Here is a 23500-nt window from a genome sequence, read left to right on the forward strand (position 1 = left end):
GTTTTCTGCAAATTTTTTCCTCTTTGATATTCTCTTAGACATTTATCCTCCTTTAGATATGGGCTAAAGTTAAACTCATAAAAATGAGTTCTATAAGATTCTGTCCTTGATCTATGCATATATTAAAAATTTTCTCTTATAAAAATAAGATTGGTCCATTGCTTTCTTTTTTTAACTCTTCAGCAAAGCTGAGATTTCACAAGTGGATTTTCAAAAATCAGAATATTTAGAAAGCATTTCTATTTTATGTTATAACATAAGCTTTAAGAAGTAAAGAAAAAGAAAAGCTGTTATCAGAAGTAAAGAATATAAGATTTAAAAATATCTTTTCCTCATTTCCCCTATATAAAAAAGAAAAAAATGTTTTATTTTTAAGTCCCTGATCACAAAACTTAAGATTTTACATTTCAAATTTTATTTCAGTGAATCATTTTCTCTCAACAGTGTTTGTATATAAATGAAAAATTAAAGGATCACTAACAGATGTCAAAGGACAGGGCACAATATAAATGAAAAGATTATTACTATTATAGATAAAGAGGATGGTACTGACTAATAATAAACAGGATAAGACATTTCCAATAACTGGCACAATTATACCTGCACACTACTGCTCAGACATTTTACCCTCTACAGAATATACTTACAAGCAAGAATACTAACTGGGGTTAAGGGCAAAGTTTATGTCAGCAGACTAATTCTAAGCTGACTTATACAAGGAAGAACCGTACAAGCTTGGCTTCTACCAATTCTAAACAAATAAACAGGCCAAGGCAAGTGAAAGACCTGGAATTAGGATACCAGCAAAGTTTAAAAGATATGACTCTAAACTATAATCTCTATTGCCAAGAGTATATACCCAATAAACACAAGAGCAAGTCTTTAACTAACTGTCCCTAAATGTTTAATTATAAAGAGAACCCACTAAGAAACAATTCAGAGATATAGTTTAGTGTCACTACCCCCTTCCCAAAAGCCCCCTCACAAAATGTGATAGAGAAAAAAATGTGAGGTTTTAAAATTGTAAATGCCCCCCAGGAGCAGTCAGGCCTGTGGACCTCTCAGGGGGAAAATGTTCTGAATGATAGCCAGGCATTTGGGGAATTGTGGCTCTTTTTTACCTTAGCTTGACAGAAGACAGAGAAAACATAATATCCAGTCTAATATTAGGGATACAAGATGTGCAGAACCTGAGCAAAAAAAGGTCTTGTGCTGAAGGCAGGAGATGAGATTAGGAAGCAAGGCAATGGCTGATCAATGGAGTACAGTAATAGGACTTCCCTTGTGGGGAGTGAGGGGTCAGCATCATTATCCACAGCAAATTGACAGGACTATGAAAATATGATTGAGAGAAAGGCCTGGACTATAGGGGACTTTCATCACCTAGTTTTGATTATGAACAATTGAATATCCCCACCTTTCATCTGATAAGAAGCTGGTGGAAAGAGTGCTGAATTTGAAATCAAGGCCTATGGGTTCAAATCCTAACTTAGCCACTTACTATCCATGTGACTTTGGAAAAGCCCCAAACTGTCTTTTGGACTCAGTTTTGTTATCTGTAAAATGAGAGTATTGGAATAAACAGCCTTTTAAGTGAAATTCTATAACCCTGGATAAGATATCCAGCTCTAACATTTTATGATTCCATTAATAATTTCCTACGATTCTTCAAGAAATACTGATTGAGCACCTATTATGTGCAAGGCAGTGGCAGGTACTGAAAGGTACAAAAGGCACACTTTCATTTGATTATTAAACTACTTGGACACTAAAGTAAAAGAGGTTCATTATTGCACAAGGTGTGCAGGTTTATTTTAAAATTCTCCAGTTTCAAAAAAGCGACTTTTCATATTTCATTTCACTGTGTCATCTTCATTATTTTGAATCATATTATCTTGAAATCATATTTAAGGGAAAAAGTCTTATAAAAAATCTAGATTCTTAGGGCAGCTAGGTGAAAAAGTAGAAAAACACCAGCCCTGGAATCAGGAGCACCTGAGTTCAAGTGTACCTCAGACACTTATTAGCTATATGACCCTGGGCAAGTCATTCAACCCCAATTGCCTCCAAAACTTTTCTTAAAAATCACAAAATCTAGGCTCTTTTTTGATTGCTGAATTACACAAGACTTGATGATTAGATAAAACTGTGATTATGTTTTCACCTGTGTATGTATAATGAAACAATGAAGAATGAGAGTTTTGTTAGTTATCTAGATTTAGAAAGCATGTGAGTCAGATTGATCAGTGTATATGAGACATACAAGGAAATAGTCTGTAAACTATAAAGACCGATAACTTTTTAAAAAACAACTTATAAGTAAAAACTTTTATATTAACACCTGTACTTCCCTTTAAGTCATTCAAAAAATCACTAGTTCCTCATAACCATTTTTGAGAGGTGGGAGGTCATATGATTCCATACATAGTGTTTCATAGAGTATATATGGGGGAACTTTGATATAACTGTCTAACCAATTGTTATACTGATAGTCCAGAAAATATCAACAGCAAGAAAGGGAAGAAGTCTTTGTAGTTGGTTTTTGTTGTTGGTAGTTTACATAGAGATGCTTATTTATATGTATATATGTACTTTTTACAGCATAAGCAAAAATTACATATAAAATAACCAACTAGTACAATGCTATTTTTCCTTGTAATCTTTATATTTGTTTTTACTTCCCTAAAGCACATTCTCAAAGGAAAATATTTCTCTCTAGTGTCCTCAAGTTGGACTCACACACAGATAACAGGAATCATATTTAGTAAGAAAACACTAAACAATCATATCTTTGTATTAAAGCATTTGAAATTAAGAAGCATTCAAGTCATAATGCCATTGTGATAGCAAGTCTAAAGTAGCAATAAAGCTTTCATGAAAACTAAAACTAGCTAAACTCACACCAACATTAAAACTAGAGTCTGGATATTAAAGGAAGGATTCAAAATGATTTTGTTTCTGTCTGCTTGTTTTTATAGGAAAAAGTCAAATGCCAATTTCTATATTTCTCTTTCCTTTTAAAATGAGTATCACTTAATTCTACTTAAAAGAGAAATATATGTACAAAAGAAAAGTTAACAGTGCTTTATCCTGAATTTAACAGTACCCCAAGGGACCAGAGTGAGTCAATTGATGCTCAGAGAGAGAGGAAAAGGGAGCTAGTGAGGGAGAAGAAGAAGGAGAGGGAGAGGGAGAGGGAAAGAGATACCCATGAGGCAAAATAAATAAATAAATAAATAAATATGATAAAAACATTTATTTCAAAATGAAAGTGTATTAAAATATTTGCATTGATTGATAGATGCCTTGTTCTTTTAAGTTTTTAATTATCCTATGTTTAGTTAATACAGAACTAATATAGAGTTCTGTAATACTAACTGGCTTCATGATGTAACTTATATTGATCATGTAGTAGAATACCATCTAAAGATAGTAGTGAAAACTCTGGACAGATAAATTTAAACACTTCATTTACATTTTTAAATTAATAACACCTGTTCAAAATCATAAAATAAAAAAAAGGGGAAAAAAGGCCAACTCCTTCATTTTTCACTACAATAATTCAATGAAAATCAGTTTCAAAACTCTGGTTTGCCTTACAAACACTTAAAATTTTTTGAGTTATAGAACATAGTCTTTCTCTGAGATACATTAAAGCCTAGGTCACTAACCATTTTTGAGATCCTTAGTCATAATTTTAAACATAAAGATGTATTAAAAATATAAACAAGAAAAAACACCCACAAAGAGCAATCAAAATAAATGTTTTCCTCAGCTTTTTCTTCCAAAAATGACCTTACTGAAGAAAACTCTAGTTTCCACATAATGTCAAAATTGATTGTAAACCTGGTCACACAATTCTAACACTCCCAAGAGTGGTAAATTTTAGGGCCTCTTTGAGCTTGTGGTTCAAGTTAAGCTGTCTTTGTATCCTCCTCCCCCATTCTGACTATTCCACACAAGTGTATATTTCTTTTTACCCAAGCTTCATTGAGAATTGAATGTGAAACTAACATTGTTTCAAACCTCAAAAAGTCCTTTAAGAATCACAAAGTTTAACAAAACTACAGCAGCATGTACTTCCTCTTTTTTTCCTAATCAGAGGAAATATGTAAGAAATTAAGAATTGGTAACAGAATCAAAGAAGTAACAAAACATGCAGATGACGGAAAGAAAGGTCATACTGTTGAGGAAGGAAAAGGAAAACCAAAGACCAAATATTACTCTTGACATATAAATAAGTCAAAGGGTTAAAGAGCAAGGTATTAACCAAGAAAAAGAAAGGAAGGTTTTTAAGATTATATTGGTAAAATAGCACCTAAATCCTATATTCATAAAGAATTTTAAATTTTCATTGATATTTGTACAAGTAAAACCAAACAAACAAACCCACCAATATAAAACTTTTCAAGGAAAAAAAAAAATCATTCCTTTTCTCCCTGTACCATTCATTTTGAATCACTAGACAAAAAGGGGAAGGGAGAAGATACCTGTAAAGATAACTCACCAGAATACCAGAAGGGACTTTTCTAAGAAAAGCATTTTCAGGTTTATTTAATTTGCTTTCATCATTAGTTTTCTCCTTCTCCTCTTCATCACTATCTTCTTCTAGGTAGAACATTTTAAAGTTAAACTAGCTCTTCAACCATGTCCTTTGCATTGATGAAAACACACCTCTAAATTAGAAATACAAAACCTTCCAGCTATTATCCAGATTGAGAGTTGCTGCCTTGTAGACAACAGTGATATGCTTAAAATTGAAAGGAAATGGTTCTTTAAAAAAAAAAGTCAATACATAAGACTTCTTCACCAATAAGATTTGCTTAAATTGATTCAGCCCTTCTCCCTCAGTAGAAGATAAGCAGTGGCACGGGATAGACTTTGCCACATGTTTATACTGATAGGTGCTCAGTCCTGCCCAATCATATGACAGCCACTGGTACTTCCATTAAGCTAACAGGGATTTAGTTAATAATTCTTTAAACTTATCATGTCCTCTTAAAAATGACTCTACACAAGTGAAGAAATAAACAAACAAATGAATCATCTAAGCAAAACATTTATTAGCAGTCACTTTCTGAGCAGAATTGGGGTTTCCAAAAAGCTGAACGATGTTTACATATGCCCAATAAAGAGCTACTTTAACAACAAACAGAACCTTTTATTTGTATCACATCATCGTGGCCCAAAAATCTTTAATTTAAATTATAATGAGCCTTTGCTACTTGAGTTAAAGAATCTGGTGAATGGATCATGGGATGATAGATTTAAAGTTAGAAAGGAACTTGGAGGCCATCAGATCCTAAACTTTGCATTTTCAAATAAAAAAAAACAAACTGAGATCAAGTTACTTGCCCAGGGTTGTACAAGTAGTTAATAAGCTAAAATCTTAATTTTCTTTTAAAAACTTATTAAAGAGAGGCTTTTCAATTTTGTCTTTTTTTAAAAAATGAATGTATATTTGTTTTGTTTTTAAATACAAGGAGGAGGGTTAGTGTAAGGGAAGAAGATCCTAAAATTACAATTCAGACAAACCCAGAAACTCCAATGAAGTTAGTGTAGATAACTCAGTGGGGTCACTGTAATGAGGTGAGATGCAAATTCTATACCAGGGAAAAATTAATATTATAGAAAAATTTCATCTAACAGAATCAATGATAATATAAGAGTTGAAAAGGGCCTTTGAAGTCATCTAGTCTTCATTACAGCTATAAAAAAGTAAGGTCATACAGCTTGTCAGTAGCTTTGGAGCTCCCAAGACCACAAAATCATCTTCTTTCCAAAAAAACATCATTCTATTATGAGAGTATTATAACTCCATGCATCATAAGAATTCTATACACATATTCCCTTATACTTCTCATCGACAGACAAAATTAAGGCAGCTAGGTTCCCCCTTAGCTAGAGTGCTGAACCTGGAGTCAAGAAGACATAAATTCAAAACTAGTTCCTAGTTATGTGATCCTGAACAAGTTAACTTAGCTTCTGTCTCAGTTTCTTTATCTGTAAAATGAATTTAACAATAACACCAACGTCCCATGCTTGTTGTGAGATTCAAATGATGTAATAACTGTGAAATGCTTAGTGCCATGGCTGGTACATAGTAGGTATTACATAACTATCAGCTATTCTCATATTAATTATTATTAATTACTAAATATTTGTAAGGAAAATTATTTGTAAAGACTGTCCCCATATCACAAACCACTAAGAGATAAGGGTTACAGAATAAAGCATACAGTTCTAACATCAAAAAAATCAGTCACTAAAAAAATGTCAATAAGAAAAAAGTTATCAAAAGTATCACTGAGATCTAATTTTATGCAATAGATTTTAAGAGTTACAATACAGAACTGCTAAGAATGTATCAAAAAGTTCCCTCTAGAAGCTCACAATCTAGTTAAATACACAGCATGGGGAATATAGACAGTATACAAATCTTTCACAATGGAAAAATTATCATTAAAAATAAATCATTATACAATAATTATAAAACTGTTGAGATTCCTATGCTGTGCCATGCTGTACTTTTTTGTCCCTAACATTAGATGGCAGCAACAGAAAATCTAACCTGGGACACAGAAGCCAAAGACTAAAAGAAAAAAAAGGGGGGGGAGGGGAAAGACACAAGGAACAGGATGGTAGAAGTTCATTAAGATAAAAAAGGGGGAAAAAATTAAATGTAAAGAAAGAAAAAGAAAGAAGAGAAACTGATAATATGGAAGAGAAAATGTGCCCAAAGATAAATTAAGGACAAAATCATAAAAATCATAAAATAGTATAGTGAATTTGGAGTTAGATGATTCATGCTCAAATTCTGATTCTTTGTTTTTGTTTTATTCTTGTAGTGTGTCATTAAGCACAGATGGGCTAAATGATGGACCCAAATCACAAATTTAGTAGTAGAGTGTCTTCTTAATTCATATTCTTATGTTCAAAAATATGAACATACCCACCACAATTGGACAGCTTAGGAATGAGAAAGAAAGAAGTGACAAAAGAAATGGTAGGCTTCCCTGGGATAAAAGATTAACCTTTTACCCAATTTTTCTACTTCTATCTACTGAACTCCAGTTCTAATCCTCCCAAATGTAATAATGGATAGTAATAATAACTAACATCTATATAACATTTATTATGTTCCAAGGACTGTGTTAAGTGCTCTAAATTATCAATCTCATTTGATATACTTGGGTTCACTGAAGTTCAAGGTTGTTAATAACATTGTTATTGTAAAGGAAAATACCATATACTGGACTTTCAAAAAAAATTCGAATTGGATAATATAAAAATAAAAGTTTGGGTAGAAATATCACTAGGTTAATATGATACATGTTTCAAAATTCAGTTAGATACTTCTTAAAAATCAGTTAATGAAAACTGTCCTGAACCAAAATGGCAAGCAAAGTTAAAAGCAAAATGGAATGGAGTGATCAGAGCTTTGTTCACAGTGACAAATTTATAAGGGGAAGGAAGGGGGGGGACAAAAAGAAGAGAAAGAATTTACCCAATGACAGACTTTCCCATTCTAACCCTTAGTGAGCTCTTCCCACTCTCCCTTTCCAATGACTCCCAAGATGCCATAGGTTCTTTTCTTCAAAAGCTCCAGGTGTAGTTAATGCCAAGGCTTCTCTCTGAAGTTTTCTTTCCCCAGCCCTATAACCAAAATATTCTAGATGATTTTGAGATACTCAGGCACACCCAGCAATGAGGGAATTAGCTTACACATATTTCTTCTATCTCCCTTTTGAGAAATAAAAGGTACCTGTCACACTCGTGATAACAAGGTCACAGTTTAAGTACAATTAGGTTTCTTTTATTATTAATTTTTTTAAATTTTGTTCCAGATGGTTCTCTTTTCAACTACAACAATGCCTATGAGCTATGCTTCTGGCCGTACTTCAAAGAAGTAAAACATATCCCAAAACCTTTATGAAGGATGGGAAATCATTTATCCTTTATAATGACTGAGAGGCAATACGTATAGTAGATAAAGAGCTAGACTCAAAATAAGAGGGGGTAAGGTTCAAATCTTATTTCTGGCACATACTGGCTGTATACCCCTGGATAATCACTTGACTTTCCAATGCCCCAAGCATTGCTCTAAGAATATGAGATTCAGAAAAAATGCTGATTTTCATTGGTAGTGAGAAGTTTTTACTGGGAAGTTCTACCTATAATGATTAAATTGCAGGTATGATATAAAAAAAAGTGAGAGAGCAGATGAAAAGTTATCTCAAAAGACTCAAAAATATATAATCTTTTTCAGAAAACATGAAAAATTTTCCCCAAAGCTAAGAGAAAATCCTTCATACTACTGTTTTTGTATGTTCTCAAAGCACTCATCCACCTGCTGATGGAAGAGCTTCTTACCAGTTTATCCTGCTTTTATCCTACTTTAAGATGCCACAGCATATAGAAACACCCATTGTCCTCTGTCAAAAAAATGGGCAGCTATGTTAATTTCACTTGACCTGTAGTTAGAGAATATTTTTTTTTATCTAAAGATAATCCTATTATACTGCTTAGTTGTCTTTGGATGTATTTTTGAAATAATATTTGGTTCTTTTTATGTAAAAGATGGCAGTATCTGATGAACTATCATTAGGTTATGCTATGTTGATTATCCAGAGACTACTTTCATTAGAGTATAATGGAGACCTAGGTTTTGGTTTCCACTGTACTAGTAATCAGCTGTGATTTGGGCAAGTCACTAAATCTTTCTAGGCCTCAGTTTCCTTACATGTAAAATGAAGACTGAGTCCGATTCTCTTAAGATCCTTCCAGTTTAAATATTCTATAATTCATCCAAATCTTTCCTAGTATTTATCATCATATTTAACAGAGTCTGAAGAGTAGAATTGAGAATAGTCATGCTCACCCAATGGATAGACAGATAAAAAGATAATTAGATCATTTATTAAGGTCTTTCACTATGTCAGGCATTATGCTAAGTTCTGAGGATACAAATATGAGCAAGCAAGATATTTCTTGACTTTAAGAACCTTACATCCTAGACAATACCTAAAAGGTATTAGAAAGGGCAAGAATACTAGAACCACCCAGCATGCACCCATCATGTGGCATGCAAATGGCCAGGAAGTGAAATGGAGGCTTGAGTCTCAACAAATGACAGATCAGACTATTTCTCTATTATGTTTAATAGATAATTATTGAATTAGGATCAATGTTTTTCCCCTTTTCTACTTCCTCATCCAGAAATCAATCAAAGTGGAAAATCTTGGGCAAAGATTTATCTAGGTTAAGATCCATTAAAAACAATTTTTAAAAAATCTAAAGCTTAGGGGAATGGGCAGATTCCTGCTCATTGTATTTGCTTAGGTCTAGGAAAACGTGGATTCTTCCTTTTGTCAGACAGGTGGTATGAAAATGGATATGTCTCTTTGATCAAGATTTGGGTGTGTAGTATCACAAGAAGACCCTCATTAGAATAGGTCTATCTCTCATTATAACATTCATTCTCTCTCATTAATTGTTAACCAATCAGAATTTATTGTCACCTTCAGGACTTCCCACTCTTCCAAAGACATGTCAACTGTGAGTCCACTGCCATGAGGGATCTTTGGCATTCTAGAGTACAAATGATCCTTTTAGTAATAAGATGCTCATATTACTAATAAAATTATTAATTAGCCAGAAACTATGTCTTTCAAATTATTAATACATCATCCAAGGTAAGATGAGGGCTGGCCTAGAAGATTCCACATTGGTTCCAGGAGGGTCAGAATCCAAGGTTCCAGTGGGAAGAAGATGGCTACATAGAGGAGGGAAGATACAGAGATGGCAGGGATGCAAAATTAAATGAATTCATTTGGTCATGACATTCACTCAAGCTCCTACATTTCTACCTCCTATTGCAGGAAAATTCATGGAAACTTAAATTCATAGAAAAGTGCATCCTTACTCCCTCCACTTAGGTTCCACTTCCTTTTCAACCTTTTGCAGGTGAACTATTCTTTCCAAGCTTATCAATAATGTTTCAACTGTGAAATTAGATAGTTTTTTCTCAGTTTTCAACACTGATGACCTCACAAGAGATTCTGATAACTCTGTCCAGGAGGAAATAGTAGTTGATAGTGTTCTCTCTTAGCTTCCCTGGCACTACTTTCACCTGGTTCTCCTCTAACTTGACTGATTGTTCCTTCACATTCTTCTTTGCAAATCACCACCCATTTCATACTCCCAAATCTATAAATCCAGACCTAAATTTCCGTCAACTTTCTGTCCTGTATCATCAGCTACTTTTTGGATATCTCCACCTGGAACTCTCATTCTATTCTCATATATTGCCCAGAAATAACTCTTTTTTCTTTCATCTTAAACGCCTAAGAAGTTTTTTAATAGGCTGCACCCATGCCTCTTTTGCCTCTCAGAATTCTTAGCTTCCTTCAAAGCTCAATTCAGAGACCACCTCTTAGAAAATCTTTCTTGATCTTCACAAGCCCCACTGTTAGTGCTAACTCCCCAATTTAACTTATCTTTATTTATGTGTCAGTTCTATCTTCTACTAAAATCCTACAAAAAGCAGAGATCATTTTCAATTTTTTATTCTTGTACTTCTAGCACTTCGTGCAGTGTCTTAACCCTTAAGAAATGTCTGTCAACTTGAAATGATGATCAAGAAAATTTAAACTACTATCTTGAGATCATCAGAATCTATTCTAACCAACTTTTGCCTAATTATCCTGGGAATGTCCAAAATATCTACCAAAAAAATAAAAAAGTCATCCTGAAAAATCATCTAGCTTCCTCCATCATCCTCTTACCTCAGAATTTTTCTATTCTCCTAAATCTATTTAGAGCAGAAGTCCTTAAGTTAGGGCCCACGAATTCCCAAAAGATCTTGAGATAGATTTCAAGGAGTTCATGAACATGGAGGGGGAAAAATACATCTTTATTTTCATTAATCTCTAATTGAAATTTTATCATTGCTTTCAATTATTTACAAATATTATTGTGAGAAAGGGTCCACAGATTTCAACAGATTATCAAAGGCCTTCATGACACACAAAAAGTTGAGAAACTCTGAATTAGATGACAAAAGAACACATCAGCTCTACTCCCAGTATTCTGAGACAAGCTACCCAACAACTTGATGGACAATTTGCTATAGATCTCAAGCTCACCCTTTTTCTGAAGGAAAGGGAAATTTCTGTTTAAAACTCTTCAAGAGATTGTGATAAGGAAAAGGTTAGAGTACTTCTTGAGAACAAAATGCCCAAGTGTTTTAGACTTTCTACAGTAACTTGAAAAATCAATATGAGGGTTGAAAAACTTGCCAACATAGCCCCAAGTACATAAAATTCAATGATGCAATTATGAAAAATTTTATCATCTGTGTATATCAAATAAAAGAATCACCAAAAGATAGTTACAAACTATAAGGACAATCAAAAGTCTCATGCTTTATAACTAATGAAAGACAATGCAAAATTATTTTTTGTTTCTCTATAGCAAAGCATTCTTGTTTCAGTTCTATTCAGAGTGAAACCAATTTGTTTTCTGGCCCATTTGAAAAACAACCAATCTACAAGCATTGAATATGGACTACTATTGCTAGGCACCAGAAATAAAGACAAAAACAATGTAATGGACAGTGAGCCAATCTCAAACTTAGGAAGATGTGAGCTCAGATTCCACCTCTGACAAATACTGGATGTGTGACTATTAAATGTTTTTTAACCTCTTAATGCTCAAGCATTCTATAAGACTAAGTCATAGAGAAAGTACTAATATCCCAGGAGATCCCCGTCAGTGAAATCAAAGGTACCCTCCCTATCTCTATCCTAATGGCCTAGGTATTGTGTAAAAAGTAAAAACAGTCCCTGACTTCAAGAAGCTAATGGTCTAATGGAAGGGATGATCATATACATAAATATATCCTTTCTACATCTCAGGGGTTAGGGGTGTGATGTACCCCATCTCCCCCCCATCGCCCCGCTAGCTATCTTGAAAATCCATGTCAAAAATTTTGGCCCTCCCTTTATGTCAGAGAAAAAAATCTGAATTATTATAGTATTAAAAGATAAGATATGTTGATATTATACAATACATTTTACAATTTATGCATTTCTGAGTTTCCAAACTTTTTCCATGTTGTCTTTGACTTCTGCAAAACTCCCCCCAAATTCCCATTTAATTTCTCATGCCAAGCAGAAATATTGAAACCCCAATGGATAAAGTTGCAAAATGGAAGAGATAACTGTTTACAAAATATGTAGAGTTGATACAACATAACCTTAGAGGGGAAGGCACTATCAGCTTGGCACCAAAGAGCTCTCAGCTGAGACTTGAAGGAAGCTACAGAATCTTAAAGGCATTTCCTTGAGGAGAACATTACAGGCATGGTAATTGCCAGTGCAAAGGTACCAGGATGAAGCGGTGACTATAAGGATGGTGTGCCTGGTGGAGAGTAATGTATAAGAAGGCTGGAAGCTAAGAAGAGCTCAGATTTCAAAGTGCTTTCAGTGGAGCTCCTGAGTTGGGGGAGAAAGTGCTATGTTCAGACCTGAGCTTTCGAAAATTATTTTGCCAGTTAGATGGAGAATGGATTAGAGTGAGGAGACAGTTGAAGCAGAAAGACCAATTAGGAAGCTACTTCAGTAGTCCAGGAGAAAGATGATGAGAACCTCAACAGTGATGACTGAATAGAGAAGAGGGAAAAATGCTATGGAGAAAGAAATGACAATATTTGGCACCTGATTTGATAAGTAAAATGAATGAAAGTAATGAGTAGAGGAAGAAACTAAGCATGAATACAAGGAGTTGAAAAGATGTGGGTGCCTTTGTCGGGAATGAGGAAGTCCAGAGGCAGAAGGATTGAGGAAAAGGCAATGAATTCTGTTTTAGATGTTCTGAATTTGAGATAACTATGGGACTAATTCTAAAAGTGCAAGAAGTAGGTGGTGATACAAGACTGGAACCCAAACTTTTTGATTTTAGTTATCTTTTCTCTGATAATTACATCATATTGAGAAGCAAGACTAATGGAGCTTTCAGCTCCCCTGAAAGCACTTTGAAATCTGAGCTCTTCTTAGCTTTCAGCCTTCTTATACATTACTCTCCATCAAGCACACCATCCTTATAGTCACCGCTTCATCCTGGTACCTTTGCACTGGCAGTTACCATGCCTGTAATGTTCTCCTCAAGGAAATGCCTTTAAGATTCTGTAGCTTCCTTCAAGTCTCAGCTGACTAATGTTTCACAAAACAGGAGCTTATTTGTAAATCAGTTATAAAACTCCAAGTTTCTGATGGAAACTATGTTAAGCAATGATTTTCAAGCCTGACCACAAAAGCCTATTCAATCCATAGAATACCTGAAGTAAAATAGTGTGTTAACTGCCCTACAGAATCTAACCACTCTATGTAACAATGTTTCAATTAAAAAAATGAATTTAGAGTTTCAACTTCAGACTTTGGGAATCTATCTCTGGTAATCCTCCCCCACTCAGAGAAGACACAATTTCAGCTTTCAGTTACTCAAGAGACACTTTAGCCTAAAGCAGGGATTCTAAACTTTTCTTTTTAAAATGGACTCATTAGGTAGTATGAATAAGTCTACAGATTTCTTCTCAAAATAAAGTTTTCAAATGCATAAAATACATAGGATTACAAAGGAAATCATTGAAAAAATACCAAAATATATTTAAAAAACACAACAAAACAAATTTACAGACCCCAATTTAAGAACCTTTGGTCAGTACATTCTATTTTGGAAGGCACTATAATTGGGCCTACCATATGGAAAAGAAGGTTTAGATTTGTTCTCCTTGGTCCCAAAAGTCATGGAGATTAGAAAGAGGTAAAGACCAGGTATGGTAAATCCTCCCAATGTAAGCCAGTGCTGCATCAATCTGAGAAGCAGAGTTGTTATTTGTCCATTGTTCTTGAAGAAGACCATGACATCAGGGAAGTGATGCTATGGCATGCAAGTGAATTGAATTTAAGTGAGGGAGGGGTATGCAAGGTCAACCTGCCTCACTTTCTCTTCTAGAGCCATCTGGGTCCAATGGGAAGTTATAGATCAAGAAGATTGGAGATGGCCCTGTGTAAATGAGAGACCTTGATCTTTTAAAGTTAAGAGTGACTAGTTGGAGATAAGAAAGTAGTTTCAGGCACAGAACTAGCAGAAGGAAAGGAAAAAGAGGGAAGGTAAATACAAATTAGACAGCAAGCAAGGGCAATTACTCTAGCTAGCTATCTGATGCTCATGGGTATCATATTTAGGTAATAAGGAGAACCTTAAAAAGACTGGAACTCTTTGGAATTAAGAAGCTGATAATCTTCTCCTTTACTTTATAGAGTACTAATACTTGAAAACCTAATTTCATTAGCCATCCAGAGTCAGAATTCACCCATAGTATCCTAAAAGAAATCACATCATCTCTTTTGGAATGTCAAATATCTAACATTCCAGTGAAGATCTAAAAATATTCTCTAAAGCTTCTCTATGGCCTAAGGGTATGTTAAATTCACCCTGAGCCAGCAGAACTAAGGTCTAAGGAAGAAAGGAAGGAAACATTTTGTATCTGCTTTCTATATGTCAGGCATTACGTTAAATGTTTTACAAATATTATCTCATTTCATCATGACAACAATTCCAGGAATAGATGCTATCATGATCCCCATTTTATAGGCAGATAGAGTATAAATGATTTGCCCAGAATCACTCAGCTAGTAAGTGTCTGAGACCAGATCTGAATGCAGGTCTGACTCCAGGCCCAGCACTCTATAAACTGTGCTACCTAGCTGCTTCTGGTTGATTTCCTTTGTAATCCTATGTATTTTATGCATTTGACAAAGCTAATACTTTGGATAAAAGTCCAGTGACAGACTAACCAGTCAAAACTTAAGTAAGTACGAGAACCTAAAAAAATTTAGCCAAGCAACTCATGAAACCATTTACTAAGGTGTGGAGTAATTTTTGAATCTGTTAGTGGAGAGAGTGCTAACAGATGAAATTATGAGTCTTTTGAAGTAATGAAACATGTAATAATATTTATTATATTAAAAAAATCTATCAATGTCAGAACCTGTTATTTTTCTTAACATAGGAATTCCATTTGATTTTGAGATTGCTGAAGGCAGGGACTATCTTTTCCCTCTTTTGTATCCTCAGCACATAATACTGTACCTGGCACATAACAGGATATTTAGTATATGTTTATTGACTGACTCCTTCCTTCATGAATACAACTTCTTCAGTTCTGAGAATGTGTTTGTATGGGTGTGTATATGTGCACGTACATGTTAAGTTCTAGTTTATGATCACATAGCCAGTGTGTCAGAGACAGGTCTTGAATCTACTCTTTCTGAATCCATGTCTAACACTCCATCCATTAAGTAATGTTGGAGAGTCTCTCATAAATAATATCTATAAGTACAAAATCAGTGAACAAGCATTTTAGGAACTTATACTCTAAAAGCTCAGGGAAAAAAATGAAATTTTCCATTCATGTGAGTTAATAAGTAACAATCCATGACCATTGACACAATCTCATGCATGCATCTACCCTTCCAAATTAAAATGCTAACCAAAGAATTTCTTTATTTTATTTAGGAAATTACATGTTTTAACAAGGTAGTCATCTATCCTCCAGTATTTAAATGTATTAGCTTGATTCCTTTAGGCATTATAAGAAGAAAAAATATAAAAAAGAAATAAAGTATGAAAAGCAACGCGGGGGACAGCTAGATAGCACAATGGATAGAATGCCGGCCCTTGAGTCAGGAAGAACTGAGTTCAAATCGAGCCTTAGACATTTAACACTTCCTAGCTGTGTAATGTAAGCAAGTCATTTAACCCCAATTGCCTCACAAAAAAAAAAAGGAAAGAAAAAGGAAAAAGAAAGAAATGCAATATGATCCAACAGAAAGAATACTAGACTTGAAGTATTAGTTCTGCCATTTACTATCTATGAAACCCTGGAGAGGTCCCTTCACATTTCTGGGCTTTAGTTCTTCATCTAAAACATGTGAAGTTGTTAGACTAGATGGTCTTAAGGTACCTCCCAGCTTTAAATTTATCATCTATTATTCTATAATGGGGTAGAGATGTACATTTGATAAATTTTAATAAATACAAAATTTGGTAATTATAGGTGTACATAACAACAGCAACAACACTACTAATAAGAGTTAGCATTTATAGAGCACTGGTTTGCAGTGCATTAATAATATGTCATTTTATTTTTGTGACCACCTGGGAAGTAGGTGCTATTATAATCCCCATTTTACAGATGAGGAAACTGAACAAACAAAGTATTCAGAGTCACAAAATAAGTATCAGGGAGAGGATTCACACTCAAGTCTTGTTGCCTTCAATTCTAGCACTCTATCCACTGTGCCAACTAGCTGTTGTCTCTATGATCTCTCTTCCTGGGAAAAAGACGAAAGCAAAAATGACCTAACAGCAGATGTGAGAGTAAAGAAAAGTTATTTATGTTACTCTTCATGGCCAAATGTTTACAATGTCTGAATTTTAGCTTGCTAGGATGTATTTAGCCTCTGAAAAATGAGAGCAACTTTTGAGATATCTGAAAAATTGTTTCCATCATTGTTATCCAGAGATAACAATATTAGAAAGAGACAAAAAGTTCTCTCATTGTGGTTTTGTTGCAATACCTTTGCCCCTCATCCTGAGGGTTAATGCCTTTATATTTAGTTTGGATGGGAAAACCATCCTCCTATGGATGTCATATTAATTTTATAAATTTTATAAATTTAATCTTAGCCATAACCTAAAGATTTCTCTTAGCAAAACTAAAATAAATTTAAATATCCACAAAAAGCTTTATTTTACACATACAATTCAAATTTGAGATTTAGGTTAGTGGAACTTGATACAATTTTGATAAAATGCAAAATGGAAAAAATAAGAAATCATACATCCTTTACTAAAAATATGGTTCTTTCTGATAGCATGGTACAGTGGGAAGAACATAGTATCAAGAGTTCTATCTCTACCAATAATAAAGTATGTGACTTGGAGCAAAATGTATGGCTTTACAGCACTATAGTCTTCTAATCTATATCATAAAAGTATTGAATAAAATTATTTTTCAGGTCCTTTCCAATTTTAAAATCCCATTATTTCATGTTTCATGATATCCATATATATGTTTACATATATATGTATATGCATGTGTGTGTATATATCTCATTCAACTATAAAGAGGAATTTTTCTCCCCTCTGACCTAGTTAAAGACTTATTTCCCTTTTCTAATAGGGGAAGGAGGAAATATGAATTTTTATATCACCTACTATATGCTAGGCACTGTGCTAAACTCTTCATTCTTTTATCTTGTTTTATCTTCACAATACCCTGTGAGGAAAGTGCTATAATTATAATTCTTTATAGTTGAGGAAACTGAGGCACAGTGAGGTCAGATGGCTTGCTCAAAGTCACACAGTTAAGTGTCTGAGGCCAAATTTAAACTTGGGTCTTCCTGACTCTAGTTTCAGCCTTCTATCTACTGATAGCCCCCCCCATCATACCCAAAACAATAAGTATTATTGTAGCTTAATTTTTGGTGAAGGGTGAGGGGAGGGAACTTCTTTTTTTAGAAGTACCAGTTCATAACTAATGTAAGAAGAATCGATCTCATTTCCTAAATGATATTGCCCAATATGATCACTGATATTATTAAGCAGACTTGATTTGTTTGTTTTCCATAAGACCTTATCAGGAAAAGTCTCTCAATTTTCTTGTATATATTCAGCCTCAAAAGATCAGCTCACCTTATAAGTGTTATTTGATAATTCCCAAAAATCAAATCAACCCAAAGAATAATTTGCTGCCACTGATCATGCTGAAAATTATATCCCACAGCCTCTAAAGGCAATTACCAGAAAAATTCTGAATGTGTTTTGAGTAACATCAACATCACTGGAACAACCAAGAGCAGAGCTTCCTAGGATTACTAGTTTTCAAGAACACAAGACTTATTTGGATGTACTGGTTGATCATTTTTTAAAAGACACATTACTTTATAGTCACACCTTAAACATCAAACATATTTTCTTAATTTTCATATTTCTCTATGCCTTCCCAAGGTAATATTTCAGCAGGGCAATATTCCCACTTCTTTTTATCCATGGATACAGGAAAAAAACGAAAGACTTAAAAATAAGTAGGTTTTCTGGGTCAACAGCCTATTTAATAATAAAGAATTGCATTTATCATTTTTTTAATCATCAAAAATTCCAAATAACTATGGGATAAAGCCAGAGAGAAAACATACTTACCTAGTCTGTCACATCTCAGGATCCATAACATATACAGCAAAGGTCTCTTTACAAGACCTTGTCAATGAAACAGTTTTCTAAATTCTCCTGGGAACTTTTCATTCTGTGGAGTATAATTTTAAACTTCTGTACAAGTGAGCTGCACAAGTAATAAGCATTACTTAGCAGAATTCTCCACTAAATGTAACTAAAAAAACAAGAAAGAGGAACAAAAACCAAAGCAATAGTGTGCAAATATAGGATATCACACAAATGCAGAACACTGTGCCCTGAAAGAATCTGCACTTTCAGGTTATCAAAACTGTCCCCAAAGCTTGATGAAATCCTAACCCATGCAGCCTTGTCTGACAACCCTCACAAAACTCTTTATCCAGAAGCCTGAAAGCAAGGAAGACATGAAAAGATATAGTCTAATTTAAAACAACCCATGACAATGCAAACAGGACAACAGTTAACCTATTTGGCTAGTCAAGCAAGATTTCCATAAAGACCTTAGCAGGAAGACTCTTAGTTTTTCTTTTAAGAACAGCTCACCTTACACACCAAAGTCAGCATATTTCTGTCCTCAGGAAGATGGCACCCACATCCAAGCACCACAACTCAATAATGAAGCATGCTGAAGCAAGTAGCACGTAAACTCTCAACTGACTTCTCTCTTCACTGGCGTTGCTGTCACTGGTTATCTCAATGAAAAAGAGCCATTCGGTAATAAGGCCAAGGTCATGGGTTCAAATTCCCACAAAGAGCAGTTTCATATCAGCTGACCCTATTTCTTATCTCTCATTACTCCTCTGGTGAATGGGTGTAAGAGGAATGAATTCATTAAGGAGTAAATATGTGAATGGAGAAAAGATAAATGTATCACCTCCCCAGAACAAAGTCATAGGTACCCATCTAATCTGGAAAAGGAAATGGCAAACCATTCTATTATCTCTGCCAAGAAAACCCAAATAGGGTCATAAAGAGTCAGACACTAGTAAAAGACAACCAAGTAACAACACCCCATTCTAATTCCCATACAACATTTAGAAGAGACAGAAGAACCTTCCCCTTCTACTAGGTGAAGGCAATTTAGTTGAAATGAAGCTTAGTACAACAAAGGTAAGCAGATAATAGTGGCAGTAACCACTAGTTGCATAATATTTATTCTTCCAATATATGCCAGATTATTGATATTTTTATCTTTCCTGCCCCAATCTCTCTCTTGACCACCAATATGCAACTCTACTCGTCTTTCAGGTAAACTGAAGCAGATGTCCACTGTACAGCTTAAACTCACTATGTCCAAAGCAGACCTCATTATTTTCTCCTCCACCCCCATACCTTTCTCCACCTTCCCTATTACACCATAAAGGTCATTCTTCCAATCCCTCAGATTGGCAACATAGGAGTTTATATTCTCATTCTCTTTCTCTCTCTCTCTCTCTCTCTCTCTCTCTCTCTCTCTCTCTCTCTCTCTCTCTCTCTCTCTTTCCCTCCCTTCCCCCATATCCAACCTGTTGTCAATGCTTATTAATTCACTCCTCTCCTCTTCTTTGAAACTGCCATCACTCTAGAGGAAGACCTTCATCACCACACATCTGGATTCTCATAACAACAGCCTCCTGGTGGGTCTGCTTGCCTCAAGTCTATTCCCATTCCAATCCATCCTTCACTCATCCACTAAAGTAAGGACATTCCAGGCATGGAGAATAGGAAGCACATGAAGTCAGGAGAAAGAATGCCAAGCTTGTGGAACAATTAGGTCAATTTGACTAGAATATACAATTCATAAGAGGGAATAATGTGCAACATGCTAGAGAGATAGGCTAAAGACAGAATGTGAAGGTCATAGCATGATGAAGAATTTGTATTTTATCTTAAGAGGCAAGAGAGTTATTTGAAGGTTCTTAGGGAAGTAATATGGTCAAAGTTGTGCTTTAGGAAGATAATTTTGTATGAAGGATGATGTGAGGCAAGGCCAGAAACTGGGAATCCAATTAGGTGACTGTTGCAATAGTCTAGCTAAGAGGGTATGACCTGAACTAGGTTGTGAAAGGCTTTTGAGTAGAAAGAAGATGAATTTGAGAATTAATAAGACTTGGCAACTAATTGGATATAGGGATTTTGAAAGGAGGGAAGACTCAAGAATGACTGAGGATGTAAACCTGCATAACTAAAAGACTAATGGAACCTTCAACAGGAAAAGGGAAATTTAGACATCACAAATTGGTATGAAAATAATGAATTCTAGTTGAGATACCTATGAGAAATCCAGTTTCATATATATAATAGGTAGTTAGTGTTGCAGGAATAGTTTAAGGAAAGAAAATAGGGCTGAGAGTTATCTGTATATGTGAAGTAATAAATATTTCAAGAAAGACAACATACAAAAACAATACAACTAAAGTTGTACAAATTCAGAGTGAATAAAAAGAGAGTGCTCTAAGAAGCCTAATTATTGTATCTCATCAAAGAAAAAATTGGTAAAAAGCCTACATACTACATAGTTATTTGAAACGTAGTGCATTTCTTCTCCAATCCCTACAGTTATTTTAGAATTATTACCTTTTCCTTCCTCAACACCTCTTTTACTTTTCTCTGGTTTTCACACAATTTCTGGACCTTGAAAAAAATTTTCCCCTACTGTCAAGTATTTGTCCATTTTTCCAGGTCATATTTAAATTGTCTCTGATGTCCTATGAAAAACACTTTGCTTCTATTTCTTTCTAAATACAACATTTAGGTCAAATATTTTCCCTTTCTTCCCTCCTCATATCATTTATCATCTCTCATTGTCAAAATTACCAACCAACTGAGAAAAATATGAAGGAGTAAGCTTGGTGGGGTACATCCTCAAAATTTGCTTCTACTATGCATTTTCCAAAATAAAAAAGAATTTTCAAAGTTAATTGGGTTGAACTATTTAACCCATTCCCCTTGAATTGTCATCAAATATCTATTCCTCTTTTCAAAAGTCAACATTTATTAAGAGCCTGGAGGGTTTGTGTGTCTTAGGCACTAAAGAGTTGGGGAAACTAGATAGTGAAATAAATAAAAGAAATAGTAAAATATGGTTCCTGAATCAGAGAGATTACCTAGCTGGGAAAGCAAAATACTCATTCACAGAATAAATATTTATCAAATGTAAGCCACTCATTCATTACTTCAAAACAAATATAAAATGCATCAGAACAAGAGCAAAATTATATCACTGAATATACAACTGATGAAAGTCAACAGGATAAAGTAATAAAAATAGTGAAAATAAAGTTAGTCAAAGAAAGCCAGTCCCAAAGAAAATAATTAATATTGATTATCTGGAGATGGGAAGAGGAAGAACCCTTTGAGAGAAATGAAAGAGAGGAAGAAATTTGAGAAAGCAACCAAAAATGGAGAAAGCAAAGAAACTGGCCTAGTTGGAGAACAATAACTGGAGGTAAGGTTAGAGGTAGTGGGAGCAGTTGAATTTTGGTTTCTAGAAAAAGGAATTTAGATTTGATGACATACAATAATTATGAACTTCAAGTTTTTATCATGGAAGTGACAATTTTTTTTTTTGGAAAACTTATGCAACATAATTCAAATGCACTAAATATATTTTACTTAAGATAACATTATGTTACAGTTCTCAATAAATTTATGATATTAACTATAGCAATAAATGACTTTTTAAACATCTTAGATCTGGTTGTCAAGTACAGGATATACTAGGAAACAAATGGATGGAGTATCTGAATACACACAGAGAGAACATGATTTTTAAAAAAGGTAAAAATATTGAAGTCAAATTTTACAGAGATGCTGAAAATGAAAGGAATAGAAAAAAAATCTGGAAACTATAAAATATAGAGTTATAAATACTAGATAATATTTCTATATTTCCCAAAATCGTGTACTATAAATCAAAACCTTTAAAAAGCAGTACTTTTCTCATACTTTTGAACTATCTTTCTCCAATGTATCATAGATACTAGTTTCTGAAATTATGAGACATATATTCTCATAAAGTATTTTCAAAGATATACCCAATAAATATGCACATTGTCAGTTTTCCTACCCTTATTCTCACTGTACTGAATCTAAAAATAAAAGGCAGAAAAGACATTGATGATGTAACCAGTCTGTCAGGCAGCTGCACAGTTAATTCTATTCAGTAGCTTTCTGGCTTTTTCCCTTTTCACAACAACAGTTAGAATACAAAACAAAGGCAACACCGCTATTCTATTTTTTCTTTAAGCTTCAAAATTGTGGCCAATGAATCCACTTAGGAAAAATAGTTGCATATTTCACTTTCCCCATATATGAAATCCCATCAAGGATTTCAATTCAACAAACATTTATTAAGCATGTATTATGTTCAAGGTATTGTATAAGGTGCCAGGGATGAAAAGACAAAACCAAAATCAAACAAAACCAAAAAAATCCAATCCAATCCAATCCAATCCTGTCCCTATCCTAAAGGAGTTACTATTTTACTGGGGAAAAGAAGGATGGCAGACACAACCTATATATACCTAAGTAAATACAAAGTAATATCAAAAGAAAAAAAGCACTAACAATTTCACTGGAAAATAAGAAAAGGTTTCAGGCATGAAGTTGTATTAAGATGTACTTTGATAAAGCGAGGATATGTAAAAGGCCCCATTGGAGACCACCTATGCAATGCTGTATACTGGAAATAGCTAGCAGGCCAGTGAGAATGGAAAAGAATTTAAGAAGAGAACAGGGAAATAACACTGGACAGGGTACATGAATATAATGGAATATTACTTTGCTTTAACATATAATAAACACAAAAATGGAAAAACATAGAAAGATCTGAACTAATGCAAAGTGAAGTAAGCAGAGACAGGAGAACAACATGCAAATGTAAAGAATAATAACCAGAAAATAATAAAAAAAAAAAAAAACCTCATGCTGCAAATCTACAAAGGACAACCTTGGTCCCAAATTAGAGGTATAAGCTATCTTTCTTCCTCTCTCAACTTTTGCAGAAATAAAGTGCCACAGATGTGCAACATCAGGGTTTTGCTTTCTTCTTTTTAATAATTGATTGGGTTTTGCTAGTTTTTTTCTTCTCTTGTTCTGTTTTAAATTCTTTGTTATAAAAAATAGCTCTCTAAAAAGGGGAAGGAGGGCCACATTCAACAGAACATCTAGGCAATGTAAAAGCAAAAGCTATCAATAAAAAATCTATTAAAAATGAATGAAAAAGTAACATCTTGTATTTGAGCAATATTACTTCTTA

At 34.1% G+C, this 23500-nt stretch overlaps 1 protein-coding gene across 4 annotated transcripts in view; it reads right to left on the reverse strand.

Annotated features, from left to right (window-relative positions):
- Window positions 1–23500, reverse strand: part of LPIN2 (lipin 2) — a 98565-nt gene that overhangs the window by 69978 nt on the left and 5087 nt on the right. Inside the window, exon 1 of one of the 4 annotated variants that reach the window (XM_031946587.1) lies at window positions 18805–19195. The exons of 1 other annotated variant lie outside the window; for it this stretch is intronic. In XM_031946587.1, the coding sequence (XP_031802447.1) occupies window positions 18805–18825 (21 nt within the window). In that variant the 5' untranslated portion in view covers window positions 18826–19195. Of the gene's footprint in view, window positions 1–4507; window positions 5158–18804; window positions 19196–23500 lie in introns of those variants that run through there. 2 more of the 4 variants (XM_031946588.1, XM_012541523.3) reach the window with 2 other exon arrangements.

Source organism: Sarcophilus harrisii, chromosome 1, assembly GCF_902635505.1.
Source record: "Sarcophilus harrisii chromosome 1, mSarHar1.11, whole genome shotgun sequence".
In the NCBI taxonomy this organism is placed as follows: Eukaryota; Metazoa; Chordata; class Mammalia; order Dasyuromorphia; family Dasyuridae; genus Sarcophilus; species Sarcophilus harrisii.